The 16,648-nt window shown below is 41.3% G+C and overlaps 1 protein-coding gene across 1 annotated transcript in view; it reads right to left on the bottom strand.

Annotated features, from left to right (window-relative positions):
• Positions 1 to 12,994, bottom strand: part of USP38 (ubiquitin specific peptidase 38) — a 30,067-nt gene extending 17,073 nt beyond the window's left edge. Inside the window, exons 1-6 of the mRNA XM_080401931.1 lie at positions 12,155 to 12,994; positions 11,030 to 11,165; positions 5,071 to 5,200; positions 4,715 to 4,816; positions 1,752 to 1,910; positions 465 to 658 (exon numbers count right to left, since the gene is read on the bottom strand). Coding sequence (XP_080258057.1) covers positions 465 to 658; positions 1,752 to 1,910; positions 4,715 to 4,816; positions 5,071 to 5,200; positions 11,030 to 11,165; positions 12,155 to 12,839 — 1,406 coding nt within the window. The 5' untranslated portion in view covers positions 12,840 to 12,994. The remainder of the gene's footprint in view (positions 1 to 464; positions 659 to 1,751; positions 1,911 to 4,714; positions 4,817 to 5,070; positions 5,201 to 11,029; positions 11,166 to 12,154) is intronic.
• Positions 12,995 to 16,648: the final 3,654 nt, after the last annotated feature.

Here is a 16,648-nt window from a genome sequence, read left to right as displayed (position 1 = left end):
TGAAAGAAAGCAAAGCATGTAACACTTCCCTTCAATACCTGGATTCTGCTCGAGCGCAGATGCCAAACTATTGTACAGTAGGAACTAACACTGCAAAAAGCCCATTTGTTTAAACATTTAAATGTTTAAGAATGGGCTAGAGACAGTAAAAAAAAAATTTAATAGCTTCCAGATTATAACAAAAGTAGTACCATAAACTCTTACAATACCAAAGGGATCAAGGACTGAGGAAAAAGGGACTTATCTTTTGAGACTAGACAGAAGGATCAGGATTTTTAATGACTAAAATTGCAGTTTCACAGAGCTGGACTTTCAACGAAGCAACCAGTAACCAAGTGAAAAGAAACCCACCCAGCTCTAGTAAACTGAGACACCCCAGGACACGTCAATCTGTGAAAAGCAAGAATGCAACAATAGTTGCATTTGTTTATTTGCAATGAAAAGAGCTGTTGAAATGGACTTACTCCGTAGCCATAAAAAGTGCCTGAATAACACTGTTCATGTAGCAAGTGTTTCCTAGATTAATTAGGCCTGTCTTCCCAGTTTCAGATTTTCCAGAAAGTCTAGATAAACAAGACGGCAAAGAACTGGATTGAGAAGTCCAAGCACTCTGGCTGAGAATTAACTTAATCTTCTCTTCAGTGGGTTTGGGCATATCCTAAGAGAGAAACATTTAACACACTTAATAGGTTTCTGTAGTAGGTCCTTCCATTCAACATTCTTACATCTTCGCTCGTTCCCATATTCTCCTTCAGGGTCTTGCTAACCTTGATAGCCTAGAAGATACACACCACAAACCCCACCCCATCCGCCTTCTTCAAAGCTTTCTTTATTCAGTTCTTAAATAGCAAGAATAAGGGGCTAGTGGTCACTTTTGACCTGCACATTCACAGAATCCTTTCTGCCACGAAAAACTACCTTTCATATTTCAAGCTTTAATAGAACCCTAACGCATCCTCTATTCTGCTAGAAATACATAACTGCTCTGTCAAATCAAAATGTAAGAATGGAAGAATAAACTCCAGAATACTTGGAATTAAGCTGACAAGGGCTTTTAAAACATCAAAACATTTAACACTGCTATAAACTTAGGCAGTAATACCCAGTGACTTTTTGTGGGTTTTCTTTGGTTTTGTTTCACGTTTTCAACAGTTTTTTGGTTTAGGGTGTTGGCTTTTTTAAAATTTATTTTTAAGTGCATAATGCACTTAAGTATTTATCTACAGAAAGCTAAATTTTGCTTTGAAACAGCACAGACTAGCACCCTTTACCCACACAGGCATGCAATACTGACCGCAGTATTAAGATGTTATGCTTAACAATGGTCTTCTGGAGCTAGCCGAAGATTAACACCATGCCAAGTACTCCTCAGAACCTACTGCTCTTCAATACTATTAGTGCTCTGAACTTTTATTTGAAGAGTTAGTTTCTAGCTTGGGCTGAAATGAAGTGCCTTGAATAAACCTCACAAAAGCATATTAATAGGTATGTGAGGCTTAAGAAATCACATTTTACTTTTAACAAAGGATCTAACTTCAAGCTTTTCTTAAAGCCTGCTGTCATTTTATCATGGACACTGAGGACAATTTCTCTAGCGTATTCCAAATGCAGTTAAGAGTTGACATTAAATTATGTGGCTACCTCCTTTCTCCTAGCAGAAGTTCTAAAGATTTTAGATCTATGGGGTTATAGCTTTCATATTGGAAGTAACGAAACAAAAACTTTCCACCCGCTTAATATTCCTAATATACCTTAACAGCTTCCAGAATGGGTTCATAGAGCTCTGGAAATCCTGAATAATGATACATCATGCAATGTATCAACTCAGTCAACTGCATCAGAAAGGCAGTACTGGAAGGTAAGCCATCTCTTTTGAAGGAATGAACCAAACCAACCACATGTGGGACAATCTGAATGGGAAAACAAACAAAAAAGGGTGTTAACTGCATTTTTCCAGTTGTTTTTGTTGTTCTACAAACAACTTTATTGTTTCACACATGCCAAGTGACAGGGGACCTTTTGTTCTTAAACAAGAAGTGGCTGAGAAACAAACATGCATTATTCTTTACCCATGACAATTTTGAAACAGACCAATTAATTATCCAATGCTCTTTAGCTCACATATCAAGTTTTGGAACTTCATGGATATAGAAAATGCACATTAAGATTTTAACCAGTCAAGCCACCAAAGTACTCACCTTATTAAGGATATTAACAGCAAACATTTTGCTTTTTGCCACCACTAACAGTACAGTATCCTGTTTAATTTTATAGATACAGTTTTTAAAACAAACCTCTCCATTTTCCTTAAGCAGAGTAAGATGCTTGCGATCTGAACGCAATGAATACAGCCATGATATTTCAGTTGACAAGATGGAAACTGGCTCACAGCTCCACCTAGCGAGGGAGCTAGGCTCAAGAAGCCAAGACAGTAATTTACTAATAAGCTAAAAAAAGCTTACCACAGATATGGTAATTTATGTGAGGATTAGTTCAGGTTCATTACCATTTGAAATTGGGTACAAATGTGAAGTGTTAACTCCACCTCCTTCCCCTTCTTCAGCGCAGCTCTGTGTGTATTTTTAAATTGATGAGACTTCTTTTAATATTAGTCTTAAAACCTCAAGTAGAAAGTTACTTCAATGCAGTCCCGAAGAGTAGGGACTTCTCACTGTGAATGGAAGTATTTTAGATACTTCTGTCTGTTTCCAAGTTATCAAAACGGCTTAACTGTGAAAAAAGTGGATGGGCTCATCATAAATTAGCTTATATATTGTTTGATAGTAAAGACATGAAATGCAGAACAAAAATAATATAGTTATCATAATTTTAGTGAAGTATACCAATTACAGGAATAAATATACTTTAAAACACCAAAGTAAAAGGGGCCAGGTGCAAAATACTCATTTGCCAGCTCTTCAGAAATCTGTTGTTCTCTAAGTATAAGGAATATTTTTACATCTCAGAGGAACAAACCCTACTCTTCCTGTAAGCAAGGTATCCACAGTTTAAAAATGAAAACACAGAGATTAAGTGTTCAATGTACTACCAAGTAAACAGCGAAAGTTGCAATGAAAAATTTCTTTCTTTCACTTTATAAATGTGGGTACACTGCAGTAAGAAACTATTGAGCTCCAAGAACTGAATTTATATAAAGTAGATCTAAGATACAATAATTTTGCACAGACAAAGCACATGGGAAGAACAGAAAAAGTACAATTTCTCAACCTGCAAGCCAAGTTCTTACTTACAGCATGCTGCATAATACTGAAAGTTACACTTTGAATACATACAGAAGTATTGCTTCTGGCTTGAGGCCAAATTAAAATTTTATGTATCAGCAGATTTTAAAATTCTGTAGTACACATCATGATAAACTCTGCACCCATACTATATAAGTGCAAGACAGTGCTCTCTATATATATAAAAAGTAATTTATGCTAACTATGTTCAAGCATAGGGAAGGGGAACATAAGCTCAGGTGCACTGCAAAATAATGTATATTTATCAAATGTGCATTTAAGCCTTCAGAACATTTATTATAAAAAAGTAAACAAGTAGTTTAAGTCCGGGAAAATATTATCAGATACTAAGTGACAGCAGCAGCTGAAAAAATGATAGTGAAGAATGTTTAAAATGGAGGGAAAATGGACACGAAGTACTGCATGCAACCCACGGCAGAAATTTTCCATCTGAAAGCAAACAACTATTTCTAGAGTAAGACATCTCATACTTTACATTTTTTTCATGACAGTTTTGTCTCAGGAACAAAGGAGAACAGCAAGACAGTAAATATACGAAATATTTGTGTTTAAGCCTATTCAAAGCTACTTTGCTCTTTCAAACTAATTTCTACCCTAGGCCAATATTAAGGCAGCAAAGGGAGGAGAAACTTCAGACTTCTATCACTAAAAAACGCGTAACAGCCATAAGGCAATTACTCTTGACACTAATCAAAGGGTTTGTGACCCTTTCAGGCCCAAGAACCCTGGGGAGAGCTTAGAGAAACAGTGTGCCAGGCTGTTACTTACTATGGTTCAGTCTGAAAGATGTGTATTTCACTTAAAACTTGAAGCTGAACACAAAGTATGAGAACGGGGAAGGCACAAGACTTCTTTCTGTATTAACATGGACTGTTTGTTTCTTTCTGTAGTAAGATCGTCATACCCTAGCATCTACTGCTTTAACTGGAAAACTGCATTTTGAAGAGTGGCCATTAAAAATAGTGAGTGTCCTTCAGTTTGCCCACATGAACACTAAAATACAGATAGCATAGCTTTCTTAAACTGAAGTACTTCTTGGGCCTCATGCACCTATCCAGGGTGACTAGGTTATATATAGCAGATAACTGGTTATCTGTTTACCCCAAACAGTTGTTCTTGGAAGTCTACTTGCAGCCCAACTTTATCAGTGGCTTCACATAACAAAAATATTTCCAGAAGTACATGGTCAAAGACAGAATGCAGTGTCCAGATGCTACTGCCAGAAATATGTACATACTAGGGAGAATAATATTTGTTTCCAGTTAAAGATTAAAGTTGAACCTCGAAGTTAGAATGCCTAGTGCTCTGTGAACCACAGAAATCTGATGCTGGAAACCTGAAACAAATACGAAATCCAAGTGCCTCAATTCCGTTACTCTCTACGCCCACTTTAGAATTCAGATGTGAATGACATTTCAAAGAATTCAAAAAAACATTTTTTAGTTACTTACCAAATGAAAAGCTTCTGGAGAATGCTGAAAACTGAGTAACATGTGGGAAAGGACAGCGAGGGCACCAGGCCTCACTAGAGGAAACCAAAGTCGATTAAAGACCTAAAAAATCCCAAACATTTATTTTAGTAAATCTAAATAGTGAAGTTTCAGTAGAAATGTAAACAAATCTCTAAATTCACAACCATTTGAAAGAGACAGAATCATTACATGCAATTGAAAGCGATAGATACATTTACATCATCTTTGCAGAATAGTAAGATACCTGTCGCAATACAAAAGATGTTATGCAATTACACGGCTGTTACAAATTCCTTTACTTCTCCTTCAATTTTGAATGTTCTTTTCACACATACCAATTCAATCTTAAGCAGAGTAACATCGATGAGGATTGTAAATTTCTGTACTGCAGCCAGTCCTTTCAGCAGTGCAATCACCCATGTTTCCACATGCTGAGCCAGAGGCCAGGATAACCAGTCAATCATTCTGAAAGATTAATGAAAAATAAAAAATAAAACTAAACAAAAAATCCAATACAGCACTAATTTTAATCTCAACAAAAAGATTATATATAACCCAGATAAGTTACACACACAAACAAGAAGTAACGCAAGAAAGTTAAGCGAGTAATAAAATAATTTTGATTATATCTCACGTCATTTAACTCTAACAATAATCTGTTTAACACATGACATAAAAATACAACCCCCTCCAATACATAAGCACATAAAATCAAGTATTATGTACATTATTGTTGCTTGTTATTTAAGAGTATGAACTCTGGTTTTATAGACATTAAGCTAATATTTTCATTTTGTGGTAGAAACTTACTACTGAAGGTGAAAATGTGCCTGTATATGGGAACCTCCACTTCTACAGCTATTAAACCAAACCAGAACAAAACTGACTAATAAGCCTAAATTTGAAAAGGAAGAACTACCTTCCTGGAAGCCAACTTAAATATTCTCAGTTAATAAGGTAAAATCTAGTAATTTTAAATACATGGCAGCAGGCACTACCAGGATCTTATAATAGCTACCAGCAGCCTGGGATCTATACACACCCCAATAGGAAGAATTTCACTACAGCTAAAAAAAATGATATAACAAAGAGACTTTATCTGTACCTAGAAAATATAGTGAAACATCAGCAATGGAAAATAGGGGTATTCTATCCTTCTAAATTAATAGACAATTTCCACTAACACTTAAAGCAGAAAGGCAGATCAGTTAAAGCAATTCTAAGACACAGATGATATTGTAAGGCAGTACCAGCTAAACCATGAGATTTAGGCTTCGTTCTTCTGAGATTTTACTTGGCAATATTTTGGATTTTCTTTAATTGTCCCCAAGATTCCCTTCTTCAAACCAGATGAGGCACCACTAATTAAGTGGAAGGAAAAACCTTTTACCATGAGAGTGGTCAGACATTGAAACAAGTTATACAGTAAGGCCAAAGCACCTCCATCCTGGCAGAAAGCTTTCAACTCAACTGGACAAGGCCCTGCGCAGCACTGCCTGACTTTGAAGCTGCCCTGCTTCAAGCAGGGCTGAACCAGATGACTTCCAAAGCCTCCACTCAATCTGTGCAATGCTGTGATTCCATTCGATGATTCTATGAAAACAGGAAGCTAGAAGTGGATTTCTTTCCTTCTTTTCTGATAAAGCTCCTCATAAAGATTAATTATTTTAAGACATTAAATTCTAGCACAGAACTGAACAGGTTACAAGTAACCAGTCTAATAAAGAGTCTACAAATCAGCATAGTTTATGATCATCAATCTGAAGCAAGACTGTAAGGTCTTATACTCCCCCTGGAGATTAAGAGAGCTTCAAACAGACTGAAATCAGGGTTTCGGTCCTCAGATTCCAAACTCAAAAGAAAATCACAGCCTCTAGCAACACCAGACATGCAACTGGACATGCTGTACTGATAGAAGAATTATTTACTTAAAAAAAGAAAGAGAAAGAAAAGAAAAAATAAATATGTCAGTATCTATACAGAAAAACAAGAAAGGATTTGAAAACAGAGGATGTTAGTTAAATCCTCACAAGCAGTTAACAAAACATGGCCTTGGGAGAAGGAACAGGCACTATAAATATGTAGTAACAAGGTAAGCTCAAGGAGAAACAAATGGTTAATGAGACTAAACACAAAATGACTTGAAAGATGGCTGAACTATCCTAATTGGCATAGTAAAAGATCCACCCTCGAGCAAAGAAACCCCCCTACTAACAAAGCCCCCTCCCCACAGAACATGCTGGTAAAAAAGAATGTACCATTAAATGGAGACAAGGCTCATAAGAACCAATGAAAATTAAGTGTGACTAAACATAATTGCAAACAATTGTTCAACATGAATACAATGTTTTACTCTCTGTTAAGAGGTGTGTTAGCTGTGTGGATTTACCACCCAGCTCTGCCCAGACATGCAATAAACAAAAATCTCAGCTGCTGTGTGTGGATGGGCTCTTGCTCACTGGGGGCAGAACCCAGATTTGGGATAACAGTATTACCATAAACAACCTAAATCTACGTAGTGTTTACAATTTGCATCTCAAAAATGTACAATAACACATTCTGAAATGTATATCTTAGGATCACATACTATCTGCAAATATAACGTTCAAAGGTTTGTCTAAAATAAGGAATCATTAGGACTGATCAAGCACAGATCTTACTTGGTTTGTTCCATGTTATTACAAAAAAAAACCCCATGACATCATAATCGATGCTCTGAACTTACACAAAGGTCTCATTTCCTGAAGATACTCGATTCAAACATGTTTATTCTGAGCACCCTTGCCACATACTTTCTAGAACACAGAATCAAACAAGTGGGCCAAAACGGCTTTTGCCTGCAAAGAATTAACCTCAAGCTAAAAAATGGGCTCCAAACCTCATACTCCTATCACCTTCAAACCAATCCCCTCCCCAATTTGTAGGCTTTATATTTTTCAGCAGTGGCACAAACACCTGCACAGTTAATTTAAGCCTAATAACAAAAATAGTTGAGTTTCTTAATTAACTTTTTAGACAAGTAAAGAGTATTCTGTAGAGTCTGACATTAGAACCACTGTTGACTACTGTTTTGTAGACTGTGTGCACTTTCACCAACGCTGAACTCCAAATGAAAAACTGCTTTTGGGTGGGATCTGGACCCCCCTCTGTTCCATCCCATTGCTCTGGTTATGTGATGGGCCATCCTGAGTCATCTTTAGTTAGCATAATTAAATGCTGAACTATTCAACATTGTTACTAATGGGACAACAGCTATCATTTCAGTATGATTAACCTTGTGAAGAGAAGCCTCACTCTCTGCATAACTGATACAGATAGAATTCCCGTTCTTCAAAGCTGTTCCTGATCTTAAAAGCAGAGTCAATGCTCTTCAGAGCAGAAACAAAAGCCAGAAAATGAAACAGAAGTAAACCCGCTGACATGCCTGAGACTGTCCCAAGAAGCATTAAATCTGAGATCTGGTAGGTGAAGATTAGATGTTTTGGTTACTAAATCCTCTCTGAACTGCATTTACTTGGCTCCTGCTCTGTTGCAAGCAATGACTGCACTTTTATAACAAAGGCAGATATTAATATGGGACATAATCATCATGAATAAAAATACAGAGGATTTTTTTTCCTGTTTGACGAGATTGAGAGAAACTTAAAGGCCTCAAGAGTACCTCCTGCCTCATATCACACTAACACAAGCATGTCTAATATCCATATGTACCTAACCAAGACAGTATTTCTGGTATCTCTGAATAGAAAAAAAAAAAGTTATCTGTGCAACCTCAGACAGTAACTTCTATCACAAAAGTATCTTCTTAGCCACATCAAAGAATCTGGCAGCTCAGGTGCAAATCCCTCAGCTTAGAAAAACAACAAAACAACAACAACTGAAGATGCTCAGACTACCAGGCACCCCACAAAAAAACCTATTTTTTACAATATTTTACTTTTTAACCAACAGGGCAAAGGGCCCAGTCATGTCTGGAGTTTTCCTTGGCAACATTTTAATTTTCTCTAAACAAAGATACTTGGGTTAAAGCACAAACAAGCAATATACTTGTCAGGATACTGACTATAAGCAATCAATTTCCTCTAAGAACTCTGAAGTAGACCCTTAAAGTAGTCATATATCCCAGAAGAGACAACAAATTTCTGCTTTCCCTCGCTGATGCTTCAGGTAAGACTTCATGAGCCGGCTGAGCCAACTAGCACCAGCTCAATGATGCCAAAAAGCAAGCACCCTTTCTCATATGAGCCTATGACTAATCTAACCCCACACACACACTGAAGAGATTCAGTTTATTAGTCTTCTAATTACAGATTATTTACTAATCTGTGTTCAACTTCAGACAGACTCCGCAGTGTCATGGAAGTAACCCTTAGGAAGTAAGCAACAAGGCCTCTATTTTGCAGTCACCAAAGCTCTGCTGACTCTCATCAGGAGACCTTCTTGTTCCTGGAATTCTGCATCTCCTAGGAATGATGCAAGCCTAATGACAACATTGCCATTCGGTGCTCCAGACATTCCAGATGCATTATGCCCTTTGCAATTACTTCTCTCTAAGCCAGATGAGAGCAATTACTAGTTGCCAAAACTAGAAAAAGAAACTGGAACAGTATTGACATGAGAGTATCTACAAACAGAAATAACAAGAGGTACCAAAAAGTAAATCCCATGGAACAGAACCAGAGGTTCGACTCAGGTATTGCTTCAAAGAATGAACAAGGCAAATAAGATTGCACTGCCCTTTCAAAAACAAGAAGAAAAAACCCACCATGTGGCTAGTATTAAGAAAGAGCACTTATTTGATAACAACTCCTATTATATTCAAAGCTCAGCTCTGCATTACTTCTCTAAGCAGAGGGCATACAAAGAAGCCGTTCTAAAGCTACAATTATACGATCACATCACGTTGAAGCAGGTAATACAACATTAATGTTAAAGTTACACTAACATGAAAATTAATCACCAGTACTGGCAAATTATTAGCATGCACAAATCCTTCTGAATTCCTCACCTTTGAATTTTAGACTGGGCACACAGCTTGCTTAAGATCTGCTCAGTCAAAAAGATTCTTTTAAAAGTCCCTAAACAGTATGTCTTATCCCAAATTACAATATTAATGCTGCTTCTTCTTCTCATTAATTTTATGTTTTCGAATGAAATACAACTTCTCAATTTAATGTAAATATGAGGAACATTTTCAGTGTGAAAAAACCCTCAGGATTTTACTAAGATATGCAAGTGCTATACTACATGAACATTCAAGTATTACACTACACACGCATGGATATAGTTAAATAATATAGAAGACAAATCCTTTTAGTTGAAAAGACTTTTAGAAAGTTTTTTTATACAAAAAAATAGAACAAATTTCTAATGGCCTCCTGCTTAACTACTTTAGATATTATTCTGTTCTTCAGTGTACAAGAGCAGCTTTTTCCTTGCGCCTTAAAAAATTAATTGAAAGAACTCCAAGGTGGTCCTCATCTTTCTCCTACTGTCATCTTTCTGCATCACTATTATTCACATATCTGAAGACACTAACCAAGATTGCCATCTAAATCAGTTTACAGTTCAGTGTTTACTCATGTTTAGATCAGTGATGAGTATAATATGCAACTGTTTTTACATCATTGCTACATTGCTAATATTCTGTTACTTAAAGAACTTTCCAAAACACCTCTGGAGGCCCGAGTGAAGATAGCAACAGAGGCTGTCCCCTGCAAATCCTACTAAAAAAATCATGAACATATCTAAGCAGAAAACCCGCCTCAAAACTAAGCAGTAAAACTCATTTATAACTGCCTCCTCCCTTCAGAAGAGGAGACTACAGGTAAGATAATGACATGAGAGCACCACACTGCCTGTTGGAAAAGCAGAAAGGTTGATCTTCCGAAAATAAGGCCTTGTTTGTCAGCTTGAGTAAACTCACGGAAGTTTCCTGTTTATGCTACCTTCCATACAGTGGAAGATCTAAACATAAGATGTCATCTAAAATGAACAGAGCTGGCTTCCTCTTAGTTTCTATTTAACCCTCTTCATGACCCTAGCAAAGCATAAGAAAGAAGCCACATTAGCAATGAAAGCAGCAGCCTTAACCTGAAACCATGGCAGGAACATCCACAGTATCATAAACATACATTACCTTATCATACTAAACAGCCTAACTTACAAAACCATTTTGAAACGTTGGTCTTTTAATGTTTTTTGTTTGTTTATATGGAACCCAAGTGACAACTTCAAAAAAAGACAAGACTAAGGTAAAGAGACTTTTCCCCTCTTTACAGTGGAATACAGTACCTGCACAGAGCTTGAGTCATACTTGCATCTTTCACATTTGGATCTGTAGTAAGGCTCCTGATGAGTACTGTAATCATCTGTAATGGTATGTGCTGCACAAGACTTGCCAGGGCAACAGAAGGTTCAAATGAAGAATCTGTAATAGTTGAACATGCCATAATGTAAGTAACTAGAAAATCCCATAGGAAAAAATAGGCTTTATCTTCTATCCTACAACTTTCACTGTAGTTGCACAGTTTTGAGACAATGAGTCTTTCCTACATCTAACATTCTATCATCACAAAACAAAACAAAGTTCAAATTAAAGACAATTAATAGCCCTGAATTACTAACTCCTTTTGTCCACCTAAATATCCATGCAAGAAAGTGGCTGACAACTTCTTCCTCCACCCTCAACAGAGCTGAGAAGCGGGTTGGGGTTTTTTGGTGGTCTGTTTTTTTCCTAAAAAGTAGCAACATACAATTGTTTATCATAACTGACATTAAGCCAATGATCCATTGCAGCTGGTATTTCCCACATCCTATCTCAACAACAGCCTGCTAACCATGCCAGTTATGGCAAAATTGAACATTAAGTCTCCTGAGTGTCTCAACAGCAAAGACACTTTCTAATGTCAGCTAATACAGCACTTCATAGATCTCTGAGGTCAGGAAGGACCTATTTACAACAGCATCAACTCGGGCAGTGAATGCTTCCTACGATACCCAAGTATACAAGCCGGTTCTTGTAGGCTAAACAGTTCCAAGACCCAAGGTGTCTCTTTGGAGGGAACAAGGAGGATGAGGTGCTTTTGATACCAACCATTTTAGCTTTTCCCTAACGGGACACCCAAAACTCTGTTCCAGCTTATCATCTAAAGCATTGCAACAGTAGCTTTTCCAAAACCAGCCACCATTTCCCCGCTAGCTTCATTCTGACGTGGGGATGGGGAAGGCTTTGCTGTCTCGACGGCCACCACGATGATGCATTTCAGCATCTGGGCGAGGAAGCAACGGCTGCAAGGCAGCGCCTGCAGAGGGACCGATGCTGGCGGCGGGGAGAAGCCCCGCTTTGCCGGCAAAGGGCCCCCTCCCCCCCGCACGGCTCCCTCCCGCCTCCCCCGCTCCCCGGCGGGCGGCGCTCACCGGCGGCGGAGATGACGGCGAAGAGCTCCTGCAGGGAGGGCAGCAGCGTGTCGGGCTCGGCCTTCCAGACGCTGCGCAGCAACCCGCTGACCTGCGTTACCTGCGAGACGTAGAGGCGCAGCTCGGCCTCCCGGCTGCCCTGGCTCTGGAAGTGGGCGATGCTGCGGACCAGCTGCTGGCAGAAGGCGAGCGAGAGCTTCCTGCCGCGGGGCAGGCACTGCGGGAAGTCGCCCAGCAGCTGGCAGAGGCGGGCGCAGAGCGGCGGCGCCGGCCGCTCGCACACCAGCCGCAGCGCCTCCACCTGCAGCAGCTCGAAGAGCTCCAGCACCGAGGGGCAGCTCATGATCAGGCGCAACCCCGCCTGGATGTAGTCGAGGATGGCGGGGTCGCGGTTGCTCAGCTCGCCGTAGCCGCGCTGCAGGAGGCCGAGAACGAGCCCGCGGTTGAAGAAGGCCTCGAACTCGTCGCGGTGGTAGCGGCCGTAGGCCTCCAGCACCTGTCGCCCCACCTGCCGCTGGAAGGGGTCGGGGCCCTGCAGCACCAGCCGGGTGCTGAGAGCGAACATGGCACGGCACTGCGCCTGGCTCAGCGGCGTCTCCGCCGACTCCACCACCCGCCGCACGATCACACGCTTCAGCGGCAGCGGATGCGACGAGCTCACCAGCCCCTCCAGGATCTTGTCCATGGCGGGCGCGCCGGGCGCATCGGCCGAGCGGCGGCGGCGGCGGGCCGGCCCAGGCCTCGGCAGAGGCCGCCGCCGCCGCCTCCCCGCGGCCCTCCCCCCGCCCCGCCGCGCTATGCCGGCCCAGCAGTAGCGGCGGCGGCCGCCGCTCCCGCGCCCCGCCCGCCCCTCGCCCGGGCGGCGGCGGCCCCGCTCTCCCGCCCCCGGCTAAGGCAGCGCCGCGGCCCCAGCGGCCACCGCCGAGCGCTTCCCCCGCCGACCCGGAAGCGAAGCGGCGCAAACAGGAAGCCGGCACGCCGGGTCGGGCGGCCACGGCGCGCGCGCTACCTGGCCGCCGCCCGCCCGCCCCCTCGCTGCGGCGCCGGCCAATGAGGAGCGAGGGCGGGACGGGGTGGCCGCTCGCCCCCTTCCCCCTCCTCCGCGCCGGGTCGCGGTGGTGAGGGGCTGGGGCGTCGTAGTCACCTGGTCAGCGTGAGGGGCTGCGAGGGGCTGAACGGTGTAAAGCTGGCGTGTGCCGCGCAGCTTGTACAGTTTTTACAGCGTGTGCCGTGCAGCTTTTATAATCTCTTCTCCCGCGCACGTAGGGCCCCGCCGGCCCCCCGGCCGCTCAGCCCGCAGGCGCGGGGATACCCCGGTGTGCTGAGGCGATGGCCAAGCCTGTCCCGGCTTCAGGAGGCCTGCGCGGCCCGTCATCTCCTCCTGGAACTTGTATTTATTGCCGTGTTTATCACTCATCCTTGTCCGTAGCTGTACTTGCAAACAGCAGGGCTGCCTTAGAGAAGCCTTTGCCATTTAACAGCGGTTTAACGGAGTAGCAGCCCGCGTTGAGGGGCGCGTGCGCGCTGTGGGAGGATTCCCACCTTTATTGAAGCTTGCTTATCCCTCGTTTTGACCCAGTTTAGCTCCAGTTCCCAACGTGCAAATTTTGTTAGTATATCTTGCATTTTCATACCAGAATACATTTCCAGCATAAGAAAATTGAGAGTTCTGCAGTTTCCAAGGTCTGAGTGTTATCTCTGGAGAACTAGGTGACAAGAAAGGTCACAAAATGGAATTAAAAGCACCAGCAGCAGTAAGCAAACCAGGAACCAAACTCCACTTCCGTAATCAAATAAAATCCTTTAGGCCAGCTCACCGTCACATAAGCTGGGTGTGCTGGTAAAGCCCTCTCCTTGGTTCTCTGTTTCTCAATATAAATAATTTCATGCTACGTGGTTGACTAATGCCTGTAATTCGGCATCAGGAAAGTATGGAAGGTAAGCCTAATTAATCCCTGGTAATATTTCATGTGTAACAGATGCAGAATCTGAGCTGGAGTTTAGGTTGTCAACAGGTAGTGGTAACTTAAGGGTAACAAAAAAGGTCTGCAGACCCTACAGGGACAGTTGTAAAACACTACAGCTGTCAAAAAGCAAAACACGAAGTCAAGTTCAGAGTTAACTTGAAAATCGAGTCCACTGTTTACAATTTCATATGTTCAGTTAAACTGCTCAGATAACTAACGTTGCTCCTCCACACTCCAGTTTTCTGTCGTCCTCGCAGATGTAAAGTCTAGTTCTAGAAATCACTGTACACTAAACCAATTGCAATTGCTGAGTCATTGCATTCCAGTATAAATTGTGTTGATCAAGGGCTTTTTCCTGAGAACTTTACAAAGGTCAGACACTGTTGCCACCAATATCTTCATTATCTAAATTATCTTTGTAAAGTGTACAGTATTGGAATGATGTCTAAATTGACTTTTTGTTTGTTTTAATCAAAAGAACTCTGTAGTTAATACCCATAAAAAAATTAACCTTGAAGAAAGTACTGGATTATATAGCTTGTATACCTATGGAGCTTAATGCTTTGCCTTTAGTAATCTGTACCACAATTTTTTTAACTTTCTTAGGTTCACTAGTACAAACTTTTTTTTTTCTTTTTTTTTTTCCCCCTAGCACTATTCTTTTTTCTTTTGAAGGCAGAAGGGGAGAGGAATCCATTCAGGAGGCCAACCAGAACTCTGAAAGTAAGAGGAAGGACTGAAATCAAGTTAACAGACACTCATATATAGAAAGGGGTAAAGTGAGACCTTATCTGGAGACAGGATCATGTGGAGAATGGAAAGAGAAAGAAAGTTTAGAGGTGTCAGAAGCTGCTCAGATACATCAGGGTGTATGAGAAAGAGAATGAAGGAGGAGAAATGGAGAAAGACAGGTAGTATGGCAGCCTTATGGGGCATATGATGGAGTAGGAAAAACAAGGATGACAAGAAGGGCAGTTGCCATGAGTAGCAGGGAAGTGAATGTGAAAGAGCTGGAATAGTCATCTGAAAAGCTGGAGACATACAGGTGGCTGTCAGGTACATGAAGATACAGGGAATGCAGAAAGCACAAGCATATGCAGATTAGCAGGGTCAGGAGCTCCTGTGAGCTAGGGGATCAAAGGTCTGAGCAGGTTTTTAGAGCTTTGTCCTTTGTTTACATAGCCTTGTGGATGAGAGGGGAGGCAGTGCCTGCTGCTTGGGATGAGGGAACCGTCTTCCTGACAGCCCAGGAGCATTCTTCCTAGCAGCCCAGTCATAGCAGTTGCTGTGTAGATGAGGCAATTTCTCCAAAAAAGGCCACAGAAAGGTCTGAAAATCTACAGCCCAAAAAAACCCTAAAATTGATAGTTGGAGCTGTATAGTTGGAGAGAAGGTAAGGTACCTCTAGGTACCTAGGAGCTAGGAAATAGTATTATTATTTGCATTCACATGAGCAAGTATGCATACCCCCTATATTTAATGAACTTATTACAAGTAATAGAACTAGCAATGAAAACCAAGTGTTTAAGAGTTATGATGGTTGGTTGAGTCACTGAGTATGCTTATGACCTCAGAGCTAAGAATAACCTGAGCTGTGGGGATGATCCATGATAATTAAAGCCTTGCTATTAGGTATACAATTAGGAGTATATACTTATGAGCTAAATTTTGGAACACAGCCTGTTTCTCTGTTTTCAATGAAATCCAACTCCTATGTGAAAAGGTATTACTGAGTTGTGACAAAATGAAAAATAAGGGAATTCTTCAGGGAATAAAACATATCTTAATTTTGTCTGAAAAAGTAAGAAAAAAACCCAGTCATGTTTCGTCAAAACCAAAGATTATTGACAAATCTGAATAATAATGACTCATTGTGAAAGAGCACAAATAGCAGTAGAACGTTAACCATGGTGGCATCTTCTAAATGACTCAAAAATCTTAAAGACAGTAAGGCAGAAAGGAAACTTTCTACTGAGAGCCTTGATTTAAAGATATCCTGTCAGCCTACAGACATTTTATACTTTATGCATGAGATGACTGCTTTCTCAACAAACATTTTGTAGGTAAGGGGACCATCCATCGTGGACGTCCTAAGGGCTGCTGAGGTTCTAGATGTGACATCTGCCCATTCCTTATGCCACCCACATGAACAAGTCTAACACGCTGGACTTCCTGCTGATGTACAGATATTCACAGTGCATGTACAGTGAATTCAGTCTCACTGAGAGGTAAGATCCCCCAAAATTTGCAGTAAGTTCAAGGCATCTGACATTGAACACCATGTGGCTTGGCTGTGTGGTCACGTGACTGCTAAATCTAGTGTAAGATGAGCAATGGGAGCCTGGGGAAGATGGTGAGCAGGCCTCCCTTTTCAGTCACAGCTTGCTGTTAAATCAGTTTCACTGTAACATGAAGCTGCACCGTGTGTAAAGAGCCTCTGAGCACTAATCATGGCTCTGATATCAGCTCCATTGGTGGCTGCAAGCACCTTATTTAACTGCAGGGTCGGTGTCTGTTAAGTATAAAT

This window comes from Falco punctatus (assembly GCF_963210335.1).
Source record: "Falco punctatus genome assembly, chromosome: 1".
Lineage (NCBI taxonomy): Eukaryota > Metazoa > Chordata > Aves > Falconiformes > Falconidae > Falco > Falco punctatus.
This window is presented reverse-complemented; position numbering and strand designations above follow the sequence as displayed.